The sequence below is a fragment of the Amphibalanus amphitrite genome, unplaced genomic scaffold, assembly GCF_019059575.1.
Source record: "Amphibalanus amphitrite isolate SeventyFive unplaced genomic scaffold, NRLGWU_Aamphi_draft 000639F_arrow, whole genome shotgun sequence".
Lineage (NCBI taxonomy): Eukaryota > Metazoa > Arthropoda > Thecostraca > Balanomorpha > Balanidae > Amphibalanus > Amphibalanus amphitrite.
Window position 1 is genome coordinate 269,491 of NW_024882133.1, and position 21,445 is coordinate 290,935.

At 46.4% G+C, this 21,445-nt stretch overlaps 1 protein-coding gene across 3 annotated transcripts; it reads right to left on the reverse strand.

The window, feature by feature from the left end:
• On the reverse strand, positions 1–3,725 carry LOC122363785 (protein SET-like). Of its 3 annotated transcripts, none has more exons than XM_043333433.1 (5): positions 3,053–3,725; positions 1,851–2,040; positions 1,333–1,594; positions 864–946; positions 1–545 (listed from the first exon to the last, which is right to left on the reverse strand). In XM_043333433.1, exons 1-5 carry the CDS (start codon positions 3,311–3,313, stop codon positions 469–471), a joined length of 873 nt encoding a protein of 290 aa, XP_043189368.1. In that variant the 5' UTR covers positions 3,314–3,725; the 3' UTR covers positions 1–468. The 3 variants fall into 3 exon arrangements, with proteins under 3 accessions (XP_043189368.1, XP_043189366.1, XP_043189367.1); XM_043333431.1 differs by having other exon boundaries at positions 1,333–1,612; positions 3,053–3,413; XM_043333432.1 differs by having other exon boundaries at positions 1,333–1,606; positions 3,053–3,411.
• Between the last annotated feature and the right edge of the window lie 17,720 nt (positions 3,726–21,445).

A 21,445-nucleotide genomic window follows, 5' to 3' on the forward strand; every position in this document is an offset into this window, starting at 1 on the left:
TTTTGACTTTGTCACACGGTGTATTACCGACTTAAATATCCGCGGAATGGGTCGACGGACCGACGGCAGCGGGAGCCAACATGCGGCCGAACGGCACTACGACAAACTTGACCAGACGCAGAGAATCACTCCTCGGTCAACACAGCCACACATCGGCCTAACAAAACACCCGCACAGACACACGCGGACAGACACACCCACACGTGTCACAGTCTCTCACGCCGGCCGGCACAGACATGTAAAAAACACACACCGCCGGGCGCCGCGGCGCGCCGGTCCTTCGGACACCGGCGGCCGCACAGTGCACGCCCCGCGCCGCGGTCACGATGAAACGAACGCTGAGTATGTACAGATGTCTGGCGAGTGCCCGGCCGAGCGGTGCGCGGCGCAGAGACACTGACCGTCGGGGGCGCTCGCCGGCCGGAGTGCGCGGGTGACCCGGTCTCACGCGGTTAGAGCACGTGTGTCTCAGTCGTCGTCCGCCTCCTCCTCCTCTTCGGCGCCCGCCTGGTCCAGGTCGTCATCGTCACCCTCCAGACCCTCGCCTGGGGAGCAGGGGCCGCGCCGGGTCAGAAGGTTACACCGGGACCGGGACCATCGCACTTCCGAGCCCAGACACTCAGCTAGGGACCACATATCGTTAGCCACTGACGAAGTGTCGGTAAAGACGCTAATGGGCACTGACATTACAATGGCTCGAAAAATAGATGGTAAGATATTTCTTATTTTAAGTAGGTAGGTGGACCACCTCATTAAAATTAACAAAATATGAAAGACATGCAACAATTATCTAATATTTATCGATAGATGTTTCGACAGCAACAAGACCAGGCTTCACGACGCGATAAAGAAGCGTCACTCACCGTCCTCATCATCGTCGCCGTCCTCCTCCTCCCCCAGCTCATCCTCCCCCTCCACGACGACCACGTTCTCGTCAACGTCCTCACTGAAAAATGGAGACGACACACGTCAGTACGGCACTGAGGAGGGTATGTCGGATGGGACGACACGTCGGCACTAAAAGTACGTCGGACGGCCGGATAAGTCACACTGATCTAACAGGATCAGTACACTGATTTAGCATTCGAGTTAATTAAGCACTTTACTGTATCAAATCGAACATTTCGTTACACTGTCACTGGACATTTTTCGGTTATCTTTTTTATTACTTCTATGCACACATTAATCATGGCACTGCACTTTTAACGTCTCCTGCTTAGGTTTACATTGCGTTTAAGTGTAAAACGTTGTTATCGCACAATATGACCCGTTCCCGCCCGATAACGGTTCCAGTTTCCACTCCCCTCATCGGACGGATAAGTAGGTACTCACTCCTCCTCCTCCTCGACGCCATTTTCCACCTCGATGTCGGGCACCAGGAAATACTGCAGCGGGTTCGGCCACATGTCGTCCTTGATGACCTCGGCGATCTCGTCCTGGGACGGGTCCTCGTGATCCTCGAACCACAGGAAGAAGGACTTGACGTCCAGGCCGCGCTTCCGGCCCTGCTTCAGCTTGGCCATCCGGCTCTTGGCGTTCTCGACCAGGTTCATCTTGTCCTTCCACTCGATCTTTGTCGACTCAGATCGGGGTTCTGTGAACGGATCTGTTTCTATCATGGTGTTAGAGGAAGAAGGATCCTGACTCTTCCAGGCGCAGTTCCTTCAACATACACCTGAATACAACCAGCATTAATGCTAAGCTAGCAGTATCCCCACAAAATGATACACTACATTTAATAGGCATAGTTATCAACCACGCATGCTCTAAACCTCACACCTTTCCTCTCCTCTTATTTAACAATTACTACTTAGATTACATATAACACATAGACCTGCATCTCATCTTACCTGATGAGCCAAGGTGGAACTCTTTTTGCAGCACCTCATTCTTGAAGTAGGGGTTGCTTGAGAAATGGAACTTGATCCTATATCCAGACTTGATGTCATCAAACTCTTCAACTTCCAGCTGGGTCATGTAGTGAAGACACTCTTCCTCTTCTTCATCTAATAATGCTGACACTTGTGGATGGTTTACAAACTGATGCATATGGTCAAGGAATTATGAAACAGACACTTTCAAAGCAAACATAGCAGCAACAAGCACAAACACTAGTAACATACACATTCATGCACAACCTTCAAACATGGGGGCACATGGTACCTACTACCTAGTACCTATAGTGTGTGTAAAACCTTGACCTTGGTCTAGCAGATGATGAGAAACATGCATAAAATACGTGCTTAGAAGTGATCTTTCATCCTGATAGAATAATCTGGCAAACAAAGTGATGTTTTATTGCTCAGATAGGAAGGCTCTTGAGTCTTGAAGAGACTGATATTCCCTCATTATTACAGTAAATATCTGATGACAAAATTGTATTAGAGTTCAGATAAACAGTGGAGTCAGCCATACATGATTACTGGGATGCATCCCGCTTTGACATCCCAGACTAAGCTCATCCTATGTCTGTCCTCATGCACGGAGCTCAATGAGATCAGGACCCAAACAGGCCAAGTTTGGCCATCTAAATTCCTGTACCTGGTAAGGTAAGGTAAGGTAATGTATTTTTTAGGGTGTTTTTAAACTAGAAACCTGTTTCTTCACTGAGTATATTTTACAGAGTGAATAGGTTCTATGGCTAAGCTGTTTGATTGTCCTCATCAATATAAAGGTTTTACCTATTTCTTACAAGCTCAACATTGGATGCCTAACGTGTTGACTCTTATAATTGACTTTCATTTTAAGTGAAAAATGAACATTGTTTTACCTACAACACTTATACAGAATAAAACATGAAACAGAAAAAAACCAGGAAATGGATAAATACGAGCACACACAAGCGTCTAATGATCTGATCGTCATGCTAAAAGACATGCTAGATTTTGAGGGAAGAAGTCCCTAATCCATGATGGATGAGATACGTAGTCAGAGCTTAGCACCGGCCTAGCATATTACTCATATCATCCATCGTTTCACAGATGAGATCGACCACGTTGTTGAAACAGACGAATCCGGCGCAGTTTACCGGTACTTTGAAATAAAAGGATACTGCCGTAACCCAGAAATTAGGGATCTTCTGGATGATTTTGTTCCTCTTCTCAAAGAATGGTTTCCTCATCTTGTTGTACTTTTGCTCCACTTTGAGAATCTCTTCGCTGGCTTTTTCGTTCAGGGAGTCGATTTCATTTTGACACCCATCAATCTCTTCGATCGCTTTTTGTGATTCAGCATCAAAATCCTTGCCGTCTTCTCCATCACCTGACTCGTCCAATTTCCTAGCTTTGGCTGGTGGAGGGGCTTCCGTAGACATCTCTGAGAGCCTAATAATACCAAAATTCAAACCAAACACGCAGGTACCAACGGAATGCACGCCGTACGCACGCCGCCCTCACACTCAAGGTTCAAGACGCCTCAAATTTTCCGGCCACTTTGAATTTTCATGGATAATGACGTCATAACAAATTTTCCGTTTTCTTCGCATATTTTCCGGCTCAGTTATGATAGTCATGCTGTAATATAAGTCTGTTTGAGCTTTTTGTATATTTGGCTACATTATTGAAATCTTTTTGGACATAAATCGCCAGAATCGAATCATTCGGAAAGCTTAGTGTCTGACATAAGATTGAAGTAAATTGAGCAGAGAGCTTTCGATTGCGAGTGTTTTTTTTTTTTTTAACAAATTTGGTCCGAATGGCTGAATGGGCGGATTTGAGGAATCAGAGCCCGCACTAAGCATAGCTCAGGGGGTTCGCTCCCGTGCCTTCGGGGGACTATTAAAGCATCCAAGAGCGCAGCATCCAAAATACGCAACATCCAAAACCGCAGCATCCAGCGATCAAAACCTCCAAATAACATCCAAAATCGGCCCTTTTGGGTGCATTCAGATCATCCAAGAGTGAAACATCCAAGGATGCAGAATCCAAAACCGTATCATCCAAAATGGCAGCACGAGAATACCTGAGAACCGTATCATCCAAGGACGGCTCATCCAAAAGCGAAACATCCAAGCATGCAACATCCAGAATCGTATCATCCAAAACAATACAGAAAAGATGGAGCCACTCAAGAGACTCAGTAGCGCCACCTAGCATATGTATTATAAACTATTAGCTTTCGGCTTGCTTGATAGGTGGCGAATGCGTCGTGTTTAGCGGCACATCGTCACAATATGACGTCACTAGGTAATATGACGCCACTAGGTATTCTACAGTGGATCCCCATGATATTCATATACAACCGGAGCCGACGCATATTTACGTCTGGACAACGTGTTGCGGGGAAAAGTGCTGATTTTGTTGCAGTTTTAGGAGCCGGTGATTAGGCTGGATTTTTGGGTTACTTTTTCGTTCCGATTAATGTATTTCATTGTGTTTGGCTTTTGAATATTTTAGTTCTTTCAGATAAATATTACTTGCCTTACAACTTTTGTAAAAACGTTTCATTTTTTATAAGCCGACGTTCAGAGTCCTAAAAATACATCAGCACTACAATCATTGTAAACAAACAGGAGCACCACTTGGCGCTGTTCCAAGGCCATTTTTTAGTGTATTTGGTGGTTTTCTTACTCTTGTACGTCGTTTTGTTGGATATTTTGAATATTGACTTATATCATATTTAAGAAGCATGTTGACTGAAAACAATCCGAAGTATCCAGGAGGCTGACAGAGCTCCTGACTCCTGAGCAATATCAATATCAAGTTGAACAAGTTATGAAATTTTGGTTGATAAACGCAAGGTGATCGGGCTCATATATCAGCAAGAAAAAGTAAAATTTAAAGAGCTTATTGGCCAAAAACAAGCTATAATATTGCAGACCTTGGAGCAATACCTACTGAAGAGCACGCTGAGCAGCTGATCATGCCAGAAAATGTTGACTGATGAGCGCATATTTATGTATTGGTATGGATATTGAATGATAACTTACAACAGCAAGATAAATTAGTGCTAACTTTCAAGTTAAAAATCTAGAATGAATGGACTTGGGCAGCTTAGATGTGTCATGCTATGCAGATTGTAATGTGCATCAGGTACTCAGTGTCTGGCAAATGAAACATGCGATCATTCCATTGCTACTGGAGGAGAAAGCTTGGATCACTAAATCCACTTTATGTTGATTTTGATGTTAATCATCACTGTATTTCTTGAAAAAAGATTGTAGTAGAATTGTCAATGTGACAATCCATGCAACGATGTGATCATATAATGTGTTCATAGTCATTCGTGATAGTGATTATTGGTCCAATATACAATGGCAAAGCTCTCAGTCTCAGCGTTTCTTCCTGTGGATGGCCAGCAGTGACTCAGAGCTTAGAAGTATTAGTTTTCTTCACAGGGCTGGGATAAAAAGTACTGAGGGTAATCTTCCACCAAGGAACTCTACTTTGACATGGTATGAGATGTAGGCACAAGTAGGTAGGTGCTTAGTTCTTATAGTCAGTAGTTGTGTATGTTTAGTCGGGTTAGCTTAGATTAGATTGTTAGTTTTTTAATTTGCCAAGTGTCCATAAAAATGTGACCTGAGCAATGAGCATACTCCTGACTAACCTGACAGCTGACCTAACCTCAATCATCACACATATTTGCAGCCTACCCAAGACCTGCATAGCAGTAGGCAGTAGCACCCAGTTATAGGTAGGTACTCACCCTAACTCAATCTTACCTGCTAACCTTCAACTTGCCAAAAGTTAGCTCACATTGCCAAGCTGCATCCAGGGAAACAGTCAACTGAGGAACTGGCTCATTGGGTGGCTGGTGTGAGTCTGTGCACTTAAAGTGTTTCTTCTCTGAAGCTGCTCTGCACTGCTGTATCATGTCATGTTAGATGCTCAGAAAATGTGGGAAATGATTACTAAGCTACTTTAGTGCTTTGTTAATGCTCGAGACATGAACAAGTACAGATCCTGCAGGGTACAGCTGTGAGTTAGGTGCTAGGTGAGTATGTTATGTGAATGTGCTGTTCCCTGTTTGACCATAGTAAGCATACAAACAAGCACAGGGTCACAGTTATATTCAATCTCCACATAAACATACAACAAAACGGCCATATGGCCTAACTCCGAACACACCACAGATAACTTAAGCCTTTGCAGGCACAAAAATGTTTTGATTAACAGGACAGGTATACAATATATCCTCTGCCCTTGGGGGATCTTGCTGCCAAGTTGAGGTACGATGACTTAACTTCTGGATTGATCAACCTTTTCTTAGCCACTGCTTATATACGAGAAAGACCAAATGCTTGTTTGTTTTGATTTACAGGACATGTATACAATATATCCTCTGTCCTTGGGGGATCTTGCTGCCAAGTTGAGGTACGATGACTGAACTTCAGGATTGATCAACCTTTTCTTAGCCACTGCTTATATACGAGAAAGACCAAATGCTTGTTTGTAAACTGCGTTGAAAATTTAATGATCCACCTTCAATTCTGACATGAAGACACAAGAAGAAATAGTTCCCTCTCCTTTTGGAATACACAAAGCAAAATATTTAATAAATTTTAGTGGATGGACAAGAGCAATTAGCATAACTTCCCCTCAAGTTAACTTCTGGCGGTATCTTGCTTCTGGCACTGATGAATTACACACTGACGCTTATTCGCTTCATATTTTGTAACAAACGCGCTAAAACTGCAATATAACAGCACTATATGCTTCTTGACAAAATACAATAGAAGTAAAAATTTAGCCCTGATGGCATTCATTCTTGGTGGAAACGTAATTACAAAATATTTTGTAGTAACTATTAAATTCCAGCCGAAAACAGTCCACGGTTTAAAAAAGAATCATTCCAATGACGGTCCATTCTTGCGGTCCTGAAATCGCCACTATTTCCGGCCTTTCCAACGCAACTCGTTGTCCAGACGTAAATATGCGGAGCCGACTGCCGGTGGCTGCTCTGTGCTCTCTCCGCCGCCGCCGCCCGCCACTCTGTCTCCCGCCAAATAGCTGGAAAGCGCGGGAACCAATAGCGCGCCAAATCGGCGCGCCGCGTGCTAGCTCTTCGCTCGCTAGGTGCAGCTGAACTTGGCGCCGGCTGCGCGCCGCCTGGCAACTCGTTGCTCGGCCGGTACAGATGCACTTAACAAAGCAATGAATTGCGAACAGAGCTGTTAGCTGTTGGCGCCTGGTGGCATTATCGAAAGGTTAGGAGGTCGATGGTATTTGGTTTGATTGATAACTAGGTAAGTTATTCGTTGAGGTTGCAGGCGGGGCGTCGCCACGGATTTTTGACTGGGGGGGGGGGACGATCGACAGACGTGAAATCTAAAAAAAGAACAGATAAATACTGCTCTCCGCTTTCTTTTCAAAATCGCTGCATCACATGTTAAACCCGCGCCTGACTTTTCATAACGTGACTATCTGAGGGGACAGGGGGGTACAGTCTGTCTTAAAAGTACCGCGCAAAGTGACGGTGGATCCATCGAGCCTCACTGAGCAAGAGCCTGCTAAATTTTGGTCACCGAAGCAATTGACATCCTCGTCCATTCCCTAGGTCAATTGGTCGGTGACTTTCAAATTAAAGCAGGCCCTTCCTTGGTCAGGCTTGATGGATCCACCCTCACTTTGCGCGGTACTTTTAACACTCGCCCTGGCAGGGGGGGGGGCGATGCGACCCCCCCCCTAAGGTTTTTCGAGGATAGCGTAAAAACGGCGGCGCGCAGCGCCGCCAAATTTGGCACAGCCTATGGGGCAACCTTTTTACATGTGACCTGAAAATTTCAGGTCCGGGTGACCTTGGGTCAGGTCACCAGGTCAGAAAAACCGGTACAAGGTCATGGTCAAATTTCAATTTTCTTTTTGCACCTGTCCAACTCACAGTTTTGCACTGATTTCCTTCAAACTTTCAGGATGTGCTAAGTTCACCGAGTTGTATAACATATAGTTCGGGTTTTTTGAGGTCACTGACCTGAGGTCAGTTAGAGGTCATTACGTCGTAATGTTAAGCCTATGGGAAAATACTGAATTCGGAAAATACTGGAGATATCCGCTTCGTTCTATCACTTTTGTGCTTTGAAACCACAGTACTTAACAGCAGGTCACTTGGTGCTTCTTTGTTTGGTGTACTTATCCATGGGTCAGGTCAAATGAGGTCAACTGAGGTCAAATGACGTTTTTGCCAATAACTTGGCACATAATGACGCTAGAGCTTAAAAAATGGTATCATTGTGTTCCTGGTGATCAGCCGAATCGAATGATATGCGATATGATGTAATTTGGTTAACTTTAACTTAATTCATTAATTTAAGTTCTACTTAGAATTTAAGAAAAACTTTAAGTACACTTAAGCAAGTTAAAAAGTATATCATTCGACGCGCCTTGACGTGCTGAGTTCACTGGTGTTTTTCTTTTTGCTCTATCTTAATTAGATCAAAAGTTATAAGCGAAAAACTTTTGGCCTGTTTTAAGCGAAATTTTTACATTTATACCCCCCAAAACCCCCCTAAATATTGACCTAGAGCAACCAAATTTGCACAAGGGCGAGAACTCCAGGGGGCCCACCTACCTACCAAATTTGGTGTTTCTAGGTGCCATAGGAGCCAATCGCGAGGGGGGGTCGCATCGACCCCCCCCCCTGCCAGGCCGTGTTATGAAAAATGCCCTGCCAGGGCGAGGGTTAAGACAGACTGTACATTGGGCTAGGAGAATACACAGGGCTGTACCAGGGGAAGCCGGGGTAACCCCGGGCGCGGGGGAAGCCCGGCCACCCCGTTTCCGGCTAAATTATTCATAATAAAATGCTGAAGTGCTTGTCCCTTCAGCGTGGCAGCTGAGGTAACGCCAGCGTAAAAGTTAACGCTAACAAAATTGTAGGCATATTGTTAAAGTTAAAGAGCAAAAATGATATTGTAAGGGTTTTTAGCTAAAAACTGAGATCTGTTGCACTGTTAATGTTATACCATACATCCCTAATATTTATACGAATGTTATGAAAGGATCATTTAAAGGTAGTGTGCCAGCTTTCTTGGACCGTATGGAGTTAATGGCCCAGATAAGGAGAACCGGATTTTTAGAACTTATCCATACCTTCAAAACTCATGGAAACGTCTTAAATTCTTCAAATTTTGAGTACCCCAGTGCGAAATTCGCCCCGACGGGTTGTCGGTCGTACCCCAACCACATTTCACACCACTATGAACAATAAATGCACACACTGAAATCGCTATTACCGATATGCTCATCCAATCAAGTTTCGATAAGCCCGTTCATCATCAGCTCCTGCGGTTTCGAACACGCCTGTTAGGTGGTGCGGTAGACCACGCCCAAAGCCAGGGCCCCGGTAACGTGAGGTAGCCGAGTCAGGGCAGCGTGCGCTGACCCAAGCTGGAGCCGCGCGTCCTCCCGGTGTCATGTGATAGCCCGGGGCTGCCCGCGGGGATGCGGTAGACCGCGCCCAAAGCTGCGGCCCCGGCTTGGGTCAGCGCACGCTGCCCCGACTCGGCTACCTCACGTTACCGGGGCCCTGGCTTTGGGCGCGGCTTCTGCTCATACTTTGTGGTGCGGTGGTGGTGCGTCGGGCTGCGCGCTCTGACTTCGGCCAAGAAAAATGCGTCAGCTGATCATTGTCATTTCTGCCACTTGCGTGTGGTGAAATGGGGTCATAACTTATGAGACGGCTTTTTCATATCAATCATTTTACATAAAATCATATTTCAAACCATAAATAATGTTCGACAGCCAAATAAAAGAAACAATACCAATACAGGCTTACAGTTTAAGGCTCGACATTGTGTTGTCTACGATTAGACAGCTGATAACTCATTCCCGTACGTCGTATGGTCGTAACACTATAATGACCTTTGCTTATTGTCACAAGTGCGCCGCATTCGCGATTGTTGCCCGACGCCTGTTTGCAGGTGGGCCCACTACAGTTGTTATACATATCTAAAAACCGATAAACTTTTAGGCGAAAAAGGCACTATTCCAGGCCCATTTTTGATTTTTTTTTTGCGATATTAGGTAAAAACAGAAGCTTCTTATCCTAGGAAAAATAAAATGGGAAATCTTTCAAAGGTGGCACACTACCTTTAAGTGCTTGTAGTGAGGGGTGACGAGGCCGGCTGGCATATTTTCCAAAGATCGCTGTTCTAAAATGAAATTAGCACATTGGGGTAACCCCGGGCGAGTGAGCGAGCTTACCCCCAACCGAGAGCAATGCCACTGAACCACTGTGTTATAAACGTTATACATTAATAAACGTTATACGTTATAACGTTTATTAATTACGTTATAACGTTTATAGATTAAACGTTATAAATGTTATAAACGCACTGACTTCATGATTGATTTCTAATTGATGTAATTTTAGTATATGATGTAACGAATACTAAAATTCCCCTGCAAACGTGTGAGCCGTGGGCACTGCAAATGTGTAAACAGCGGACGAATGTGCATCGCCCATAGGGCTAATGTTAAAATGCCAAAATCAAAGGGGGGCACGGTGCCCCAGTGCCCTGCCCTTTCCGCTGCCTATGGCTCAAGCGGCCACAATAAGCGGCTGGATTTATTATCCGAGGATTTATTAAGCAGATTCCACTGTACAGCATTAAAAAATAAGTCCACTGCAGACCTACGTTGCTAATGGATAGGTACATCGAATAGTGACTAGTTATTTGCTTAGTTTTTGATATGGGCCGAGTTTTGATATACTGCCGTGAGGAAAACAGTGGGTTGTATTAATACCGCCCGGTCGGTATTAGAACTGCCCAGCCGTTATCAATACCGGCCGATTACCTACTGACCGTCCCGAATTTATACGGGCCGGCCTTCCGGCCATTATTGATACGGGTCGGGCAGTACGAGTATTAATACGGGCCGAGTTTTCAAACGGACCGTAACGTTAAACATACCTAAGTGTTCTATAAAAAGCAAGGCTGTAGAGTTTTTGCGTGTAGAGCTTTTGCGCTGATGTTGATATTTTATTATACATAAAAATTATATTTTTAAAAACACTTTGGATTATGGGACCATACGGATTCCGGCAAGGGGGGGGGGGCAGGGCATGTGCAATTGCAGACGGTGAAAATCCCAAGGTTGGCAAACTGCAAACACTAATTTTTGCACATCCACATTTCATTGCGGGGCTCATGCGGGCTAATAAGGGCTCTCACAGGCGCTTGCTTGTCTCAGCCCGATGCTGGAGAGTCGAGGGCCCCAGCCCGAGCCTGATGGCCCCGCACTGGAACTTTAAGTCCTAAACAGGTACGTGCGGGTGTTATCTTGCAGGTTATCTCAGGGCCCCATGCCAGTATCTAAAGGCTCTCGCCGGCTCTTAAGGGCCCCAGCCCCCTTAGGTCTCTTGGGGCCGAAGTCTGAGGGCCCCGCACCGGTACCTAAAAGCCCAGTTATCCCAGCTGGCCCCACGCCAGTTTCTAAGGGCCCTCACCGGCTCTGGAGTGGTGAGGATGACCCGGATATCATTTACTGAAATGGATAGGTCATCTGAGGTCAAATAAGGTAAAAAGTAGTTTTTCCACGATATAATGGTGCTTCATGTCGATTGCTAGATGCAAAAAGACCTGCTTGGGTCAAGACAAGACCTGACCCTGACCTGGGTCGAATAGTGAAAGTGACCTACCGACTACCGAGGTCTATCAAATACATATTTCGAACCATCTCGATGGAAAAAGGATGGTACAAATTTTATGTCTAACGAGTTCAAAACGAGCTAAAACGGTCGGAGTTTGGGCGGAGAAGCTACTTATCGGAAATAACGTCAGGGTGACGTCATGTTCGGCCAATTTCGATGCAAAACATGTCGGGCTTCCCCCGGCTTCCCCCGCTGTACAGATCCGTATGTATTCTGAGTTCTCTCATCTAAGAAAAATGATTTAGTTAAGAAACTAAGCTATTGGGAGCGATTACCGTAGCTGAATGTTTTGCATGAAAATTGGCCGAACATGACGTCACTCTGACGTTATTTCCAATAAGTAGCTTCTCCGCCCAAACTCCGACCGTTTTAGCTCGTTTTGAACTCGTTAGACATAAAATTTTTACCATCCTTTTTCCGTCGAGATGGTTCGAAATATGTATTTGATAGACCTCGGTAGTCGGTAGGTCACTTTCACTATTCGACCCAGGTCAAGGTCAGGTCTTGTCTTGACCCAAGCAGGTCTTTTTGCACCTAGCGATCGACATGTCATGACAGTTTGGTACCACACTATTTACTAGTTTTAAGCACCATTACATCCTGGTAAAACTACTTTTTAAGTTATTTGACCTCAGATGACCTATCCATTTCAGTAAATGATATCCGGGTCATCCTCACCACTCCAGAGCCGGTGAGGGCCCTTAGAAACTGGCGTGGGGCCAGCTGGGATAACTGGGCTTTTAGGTACCGGTGCGGGGCCCTCAGACTTCGGCCCCAAGAGACCTAAGGGGGCTGGGGCCCCCTTAGGCCGGCGAGAGCCTTTAGATACTGGCATGGGGCCCTGGGATAACCTGCTAGATAACACCCGCACGTACCTGTTTAGGACTTAAAGTTCCAGTGCGGGGCCATCAGGCTCGGGCTGGGGCCCTCGACTCTCGAGCATCGGGCTGAGACAAGCAAGCGCCTGTGAGAGGCCTTATTAGCCCGCATGAGCCCCGCAATAAAATGTGGATGTGCAAAAATTAGTGTTTGCAGTTTGCAAACCTCGGGATTTGCACCGTCTGCAATTGCACATGCCCTGTCCCCCCCCCCTTGCCGGAATCCGCATGGCCCCATAATCCAAAGTGTTTTTAAAAATATAATTTTTATGCATAATAAAATATCAACTTCAGCGCAAAAGCTCTACAGCTACACGCAAAAACTCTACAGCCTTGCTTTTTATAAAACACTTAGGTATGTTTAATGTTACGGTCCGTTTGAAAACTCGGCCCGTATTAATGCTCGTACTGCCCGGCCCGTATCAATAATGGCCGGAAGGCCGGCCCGTATAAATTCGGGCCGGTCAGTAGGTAATCGGCCGGTATCAATAACGGCTGGGCAGTTCTAATACCGACCGGGCGGTATTAATACAACCTACTGTTTTCCTCACGGCAGTATATCAAAACTCGGGCCATATCAAAACTAAGCAAATAACTAGTCACTATTCGATGTATATACCTATCCATTAGCAACGTAGGTCTGCAGTGGACTTATTTTTAATGCTGTACAGTGGAATCTGCTTAATAAATCCTCGGATAATAAATCCAGCCGCTTATTGTGGCCGCTTGAGTCATAGGCGGCGGAACGGGGAGGGCACTGGGGCACCGTGCCCCCCTTTGATTTTGCATTATAACATTAGCCCTATGGGCGATGCACATTCGTCCGCTGTTTACACATTTGCAGTGCCCACGGCTCACACGTTTGCAGGGAAATTTTAGTATTCGTTACATTATATACTAAAATTACACCAATTAGAAATCAATCATGAAGTCAGTGCGTTTATAACATTTTCAGAATCAACCCTCGCCCGTATTGGTGTTTTGCCAGCCGCAAACGTATAGGGGGGGGGGGTCCGACTTGGACCCCCTTGCGTTTCACCCCTGATCGAACTAGAGCTTCGGAAAAAACGAGCGTGCTGCCCGTGACGAGACGAAGCCAGTGATACCCGATTTTAAGGTCCTATGTCATTGGTTTACCTTCCAGGTCAGGTCAATGACCCAAAAGTCTGGAAAATCGGGACCTGTTAGAACGTCGTAAAGCGTGGCTTCTATAGGATTTTCCGGGGTGCTGATCACGAATGTCATGTGGGTTTTGATCAAAGATGATGTCGTCATGCATTTAGGCCAGGTCGGGTCAGGTCAGGTCAGGTCAACCAGTAGGGGTCCACTTCCAGCCGGGTATTCGTATCAGGTGTCAACCGCCTCTGACAGCTTTGTAACATGTTACGAAGGCACGAAAACTACTTCGTAAATGTTCAAATGGCTGCTAAATTTAAATTCAGCGCCAAAAACTAGCCTAGAAAAATATAAACTCGAAAAAGTGAACAGTGGTCATCAAAGGTCAATGACCTGACCTGACCTTCAGGTGACCTTGACACCCATCCTTATGCATGGGACCAACATCATTGAACATGCTCGAACGCTTGGAACCACGAAAAGACTGCCAACGGGCAGCTAATGCGAGCAGACATACGCCGAATCGCGATTCCGGCCAAACATGGTCTCGAAAAGTAGGACACCGGTCAAAGGTCATTTGGGTCAGGGTCATGAATTTTTAGGGTCGGAGTAGAATTGATTAACGCGAGGGTACTGAAAGTTTCGTCGCGATCGGCCGCTTTTTTATGCGAGTTATTCGCCAAAAACCGAGGGGGTCCGTTCGACCTCACTATATACCTACGGGCGAGGATTAAGTTGCCATACCCTCTGTCCTCTGTGAAAACCACTCATTAAGATCAGACAACGAAGCTGATGAGATACGCCGATACTCACTGACCACTGTCGCCCCTCCAGCGGTAAGACTCAAAATCAGCGCGCGGCAATGTCGCACACCCTAAAATGACCTTGGAATGTGTTAGATCGGCTTTTATTCTCCTGGGCAACGTCTAAATCATGGGTCGGCAAATGGTGGGGCATGCCTCCTTTGGGGTAACGGAGCCCTTTCGGTGGGGGTAATGAGAGATTCTGAGAAGGCCCATCTTTTTAGAGATAGGGGCTCCATTGATGGAACCATCGTAACTGTTGCATCCCGGGATTCAAAGATTAGCCCAGGCCAAAAGGCACAGCACACATTGATAAGATACCAATTTCACGTGGCTGTTCGCCTCACCATCTCACTGCCTCCGTACAGTCGTACAAAAGCAGCTGCAATTTTTAGCCGTCGCCCGTCTGTTGGCGTTTCCACAGCCGCTTACGTAAGGGGGAGAAGTCGATCGGACCCCCGCGGCCTCTCGGGCTCTGAGATGGAGCTGTGCATAAAAAGACGAGCGTGCTACCCCGTACCCGTGACTATAGGAAGCCGCTGTTGCCCATTTTTAAGGTTTTTGGTCATTTCGTCTCATTCAAAGGACCCACACTGGCCTCTGAGGGCCCCAAACTGGCCTCTATGGGCCCCCAGCCGGCCTACGTGGTCTCTACACCGGCCACTGATTATGATATTATGGTCTCAGGGGGCCCAAGACTGACCTTTGAGCGTCACGCACAGGCCCGGGCCGTCATTGGCCTCTGGGGGCCCATACCGGCCTTTGGGAGGCCCCTCGCTGACCTCTGTATATCTTTGGTATACCTTATAATAAATGTTTACTTCTCGGAATATTTATAGGTATATGTGTCCTGAGGTCAGGTCAATTTTGCGACCTCTCCATCATAAATCAACGTGAGAAAATGGAAATGCGCCTCTTTTGGACGAATGTCGTTTACCTACCTACCAGTAAAACGCCTTTTGGGCGAAGAACGAGCGAGCGAGATAGTGAGCCCTGCACGTGCGGAAGGGCGAGAGGGTACTTCCAACGGGCTGGCGCAAAGCACCCTTCTAACCGGTCGCTAGCGGTGTACCAAATTTGAACGCAATCGGCCCAGCCGTTCCTGAGATCTGGAAGCGGCATTCTGCACGTGCGCACGTGCAAACGGGGTCCAAACTGACTTTTGCACGGCACCCTACTAACCGGTCTCCAACCGTGTACCAAATTTGAGCGCAATCGGCCCAGCCGTTCTCGAGATCTGGAAGCGCCCCCTGCACGTGCGCACGTGCAGCAGCACCCTAACTGCAACACATGGGAATGCATTGCCTGGTGGGTGCCTACCTGTATGCCAAGTTTCAGCGAAATCGCCCCAGTAATTACCGAGTTATTAAAATGGGAACAAATTTGACACCTCTTATTGTTGTATTTTGCACGTGCACTGGGGGTGACCCACATGCATCGTGAGTATCCTATTTTTGGTAGAAAGGATGCAGCTACCCTATAAAAATTACCGCAAGTCAATCGCCCAAGCGGCTGCTGAGATATGAGCCTCTCAAAATCACTAATTTTGCAAAACAGCTTGAACACCCTTGACTTTTCACGTGGCACGTGCCACGACGGTCACTGAGATGTATCAAAAGTAGTCAATTACGGGGTAGAAGGGATGGGGCTACCCAGCAAAAAAGACCACAGGCCAATCGGTCCAGCGGTTGCTGAGATATAAGCCTCTCAAAAGCGTTACAGGCCGGGCCGGGCCGGGCCGGGCCGGGCCGGGCTGGGCCGGGCCGGGCCGGGCCGGGCCGCTCATACTGAGATTTTTCCGTTATATTGAAAAGACTCACTTCGCTCGCTGCGCTCGCTCGCTCGTAATCAGGGGCGTCGCCACGGATTTTCGACAGGGGGGACGGATCGTCCGGCTAAAAACCCAATATTAGGTATTGTTACCGTACTTTTTCGGGCCGATGCGTTATCACTCTATTGGTAATAGACCGAATTCATACACAGCACACGTTTGAAGTCAGATTCATTTTGACACTGTTAAGGACAACGCCTCTGGTCTTCTATCAGGATATACCTAGGTAATTGTTCCTATGCCACCGTCCAGCAGTGGTGAGCACTTGTAACTTGAGCAGGACTTCGATAACGATAATTCGATAACCTCTTTCGAAGTCAGCGACTTCGATAACAATAACTCGAGAACCAAATCGGTCACTTCGATAACGCGATAACGATAACGATAACTTAAAGGTAGTGTGCCAGCTTTCTTGGACCGTATGGAGTTAATGGCCCAGATAAGGAGAACCGGATTTTTAGAACTTATCCATACCTTCAAAACTCATGCAAACGTCTTAAATTCTTCAAATTTTGAGTACCCCAGTGCGAAATTCGCCCCGACGGGTTGTCGGTCGTACCCCAACCACATTTCACACCACTATGAACAATAAATGCACACACTGAAATCGCTATTACCGATATGCTCATCCAATCAAGTTTCGATAAACCCGTTCATCATCATCTCCTGCGGTTTCGAACACGCCTGTTAGGTGGCTTCTGATGCTCGTCGAGGTCGGAATTTCCAAATACGCGTGGTGCGTCGGGCCGCGCGCTCTGACTTCGGCCAAGAAAAATGCGTCAGCTGATCATTGTCATTTCTGCCACTTGCGTGTGGTGAAATGGGGTCATAACTTATAAGACGGCTTTTTCATATCAATTATTTTACATAAAATCATATTTCAAACCATAAATAATGTTCGACAGCCAAATAAAAGAAACAATACCAATACGGGCTTACAGTTTAAGGCTCGACATTGTGTTGTCTACGATTAGACAGCTGATAACTCATTCCCGTACGTCGTATGGTCGTAACACTATAATGACCTTTGCTTATTGTCACAAGTGCGCCGCATTCGCGATTGTTGCCCGACGCCTGTTTGCAGGTGAGCCCACTACAGTTGTTATCACATATATAAAAACCGAAAAACTTTTAGGCGAAAAAGGCACTATTCCAGGCCCATTTTTGATTTTTTTTGCGATATTAGGTAAAAACAGAAGCTTCTTATCCTAGGAAAAATAAAATGGGAAATCTTTCAAAGGTGGCACACTACCTTTAAAAAAAGAGAGGAATCGAAGGGATAAAACATTTGAAAGGAATACGCTTCTTATCAGTATTTAACCCATTTGCTCATACAACACCATTATTACCCAGCTGCTTACACAAAAAGGAGTGCTTAGAACAGTGAAAATGTCATTTTTCTTGTACAAACAAGCAAACAAACATACAAACAAAAACTTGAATATCTTTGGCGACAGAGCTTGTTGGGCGAAAAGACATTCCTATCGTAATAGCATTTTTTCAGTGTTCAATCTACAGAACTGCTCTCTCAGTTCAAAACCCCATGTTGAAGGCGAGCTATTCTCTTTAATACGCTCGCGTCTATTTGATGAAGTTATCGTTATCGATTGACCGAAACGGGGACTTTGATAACATTACTTCGATCATGGGTGGAGAACCTGCCCCGGCCACCCCGGCCGTGGCCGGGGTAACTTTCAGCCGACCCCGGCGCGGCCGGGGTAACTTTTTCCACTTTTGTAAATCCTAAAAGCTGTCTCCATACGAAAAAACTGCCATCTATAAAAGTGTTTGTCATTATTCTTATCTACCTTGAAAAGTTCTTGAAAATTTACTTTATTTTCATTTTGGAGCTTCTATGTTTTTAAGTTTTTTCATCGCGGAGCCCGACATGTTTCATCAAACAGAAGTAAATCATATTTAAGGGCCGTTATCGTAAGATGGCACTGTAATAACATCACAAGACAGGACGAGGGTAATATCAGTGAGATAGAAGGACGAGCTGTTGGGGCTCAAGGTGAAGACTCCCCCAACTTAATCCGCGCCAGGGGCCCTATCGTAACACGTTGAGTCGAAAGGTAGGCTTTTCACGCTCCTTCTAACTCGGCTACTGGGCTACGAGGCAAGAAGCGGAACGACGTTTGAAAGAGCGACAAACGTGATCAGAGAAATCTGGTCATGTTTTAGGCAAGCTCAATAATAAAATCACCATAGATCATCAAAAGCCAAATTTCTGTGATTTTAGCGTTCTCCGACAACTTTTCTCACAGTTCATGAACATAACGGAGCTTAAACACTGCCAACAAAACATTCGATTACTCGTGTAAGGCTCGGTCGCGAATAATATTTCAGGTGCGAGCTCAAATCAATAAGAGGGTCAAAACGGACAAATTTGACATTTTGTTTTGTGTGGGAAGGTTGCAACTTCCACGGAATAAGCTTTGCAAAGGGCATGATGACATTTTTAGCACGATCATCCAGCAAATTTGACCTGATGACCTGACCTAGCGGCTAGCACTAGGTGACATGCGTCCGAAAGTTTAAGGCGTGTTGCAAAATTGTTGTTACAATTACGAAATCTGATCCGCAGCTGCGTGCAGCAGTTTTCCCTAAAAACGTACAAACGGCAGACATCCATTATTCTCTGCCACAGAATAGAGATTTGTTGATAACCGTTGACAAATATTTGAGCATCATCGTCTTTCCGACTTTCGGTCGCCGGCCGGGGTAACTTTTTCAAACATTCTCCACCCGTGACTTCGATAACGATAATCAATAACGATAAACACAAAAAACGCTATCGTCGATAACGAATTCGATAATCGTTATCGATGGCAGTTATCGAAATGCCCACCACCGCCCACCAGTCGGATAGGTAATGCATACATACCTGCATTGGGGGATGCTTTATTAATCACTACTCACAATTTCTGTTTGACTCGTGTATGAATCACTTCCAAAACACCTTAATTTTGCAGCCCGTGTAACAAGTTTGATGCCAGAACACCTAACTAAGGTCTGGTCACCACTCACCAAGTCAAGTAGCCGTGCCTCTAAAAAATGTGGTCCTTTTAACCGTATAACTCATTTCTTAGAAGTTTGAAGTTTTGTGTAGTGCAACTGCAGGACTGCGGGATCGGAGCCGGAGCTTGACAGCTCGTCAGCTCGACTTGACAGCTCTGGCTAGAGTCGGAGCTGGAGTCACCGAAGTCGTTTGTACTTCGACTCCGAAGTCAGAGTCGACATTCTCTGGCTTGAAGTCATGCTCATTGCTCTTTAACTGGTTAGTCGAAATTTATGAAGCCGTTTTAGCCGGTCGTTTACGGTACGCGTGGAATTCGTGGATGACAATAAAAATTACCCGTTTCCAAAGGACGGGTGGGATAAGAGCTGGAGGTTCTGTTGGCCGTTGTGACTGGTGGACGGTGGTTGTATCAGTAAAGGGTTCAGACCAATATAGGCCTACACTGAGTATTCAAACCTCCTGGACCATCTCATACCACACACCGTTCCGTCATTTCTATCCTCAGGACAGTCAAACTCAAATCCCTCTCCTCTACGCCTCAACCCCTTGTTCCGGGCTGGACGGGCAACTTTATCCCATGCGCGAACCCCCGATAAGAGCACGCCCATAACCGGGTGCGGTGATTGGTGAGTGCTTGGGGTGCTGGTCGGCCTGCCCTCTGGACGGGCTCAGCCTCGGCGACTCACCAGGGTGCTCGCCCAGACCAAATGTCCCCCCTCCCCCTCCCCCTAATTCCTATCTCCTTCCATCTCTGAAATGGTCTCGTCAGACCGAAAAGGCCTAACCCAATAAAAAAAATCCCAGACCGTGGCGAGGTCATCTGACCTCTCACACCAGCATCAGGTATCCCCTTCGGCTGTCGTTTTACCTAGCACGGGAGAATGGCCGTTTAAAAGTGGGGGTCTTGCTTGAGTATTGTGAATACTCGAATGTGTGGCTTATGCAGCTGTCACCCCACCCAGAGGACCGAACTTCAGTCTTTGGTGGGTGTACCTGAGCCGCTGAAGTGTCTGAGTTCTCAGTTGTACCGTCGAACTGACCAGCACCAGTATTCTTTTAAAAATGGTTTATTTCTGTTTACATGACTCCATTGTGAATGACCGTTGCAAATAGTCACTTTTGAAATGCATTATGGGAGATTTTTTGGAGGGGATGTCCCCCCCCCCGGATTCCTCGACTGCGGATCCCCCCGTCCCCCCGCTTTCGACGCCCATGCTACCTAAACATTTCCAGGGATGCCGAGTCGTGGTAGCGATTTCCGACTCCGACTCCGACTCCGGGTCTGATGCGAAATACGACGCAATCATTAACACTGTCCAATCATTGATCACAGTTTTTTTCATAATCTTTTTTGATACATAGTCACTCATCCACATTCATCACACCTTATAAGAAACAAACAAAGACATTTAAAATTGCCCTGTGCGGCCCACCTGGCCAAGTCGGGCGGCGCCCTAATCCCGGCAAACACCACCCGACCCCGGGGAGAGCTGGGGGATACCTCCCCGACCGGGGAGATCTGTGGGATACCTCCCCAGATCTCCAGATAAATTTATTTCCAGCAAGCAACGCCACAAATTTTGATAAGCTTCCCGGAGTCGGAATCAAGGCAGTCTGGTCGACTCCGACTCCGACTCCGACTCCGGGCTCGCTACCACGACTCCGGGCGACTCCGACTCCGACTCCGACTCCGCATCCCTGCTCTCAAACATCGGTTTACTGGAAAACATGACACACCCGAATATTGCACTCGTTACTCCTCTGTGTGACCCTGAGGTTATCTCAGGTCATGAAGGGTCACCAGCAGTTTTTTTAAAACTATTTCTTTTGAATTGATATAAGAGACGACAGACGTGCTAGAGCGGTAAAAACATGTCAGATGTGTTCAACTCGGCGATACGGATCGACTGATATGCAGCATGGCCCTTTCCGGTCAGGCCATGCCCTGACCCGAGGTCAAATTTTCCAAATGACCTTAAAAGTCCGAATTTCATTCGACGCGACTCGACGAGGGGAACACGTTGCTGGCAAAAGTAATGTCGTGGCTCCCTTCAGTCAAAATCTGTTACCTAAAACTTTTTTTTTCGTATAAACCAGGGATGCAGAGCCATGGACATTTCAGACGGTCCGGCTCCGGCTCCGGCTCCGAGTAAAATGGTCCGGCTCCGGCGGCTCCGGCTCCTTCTCAGTACATCCCCTATGC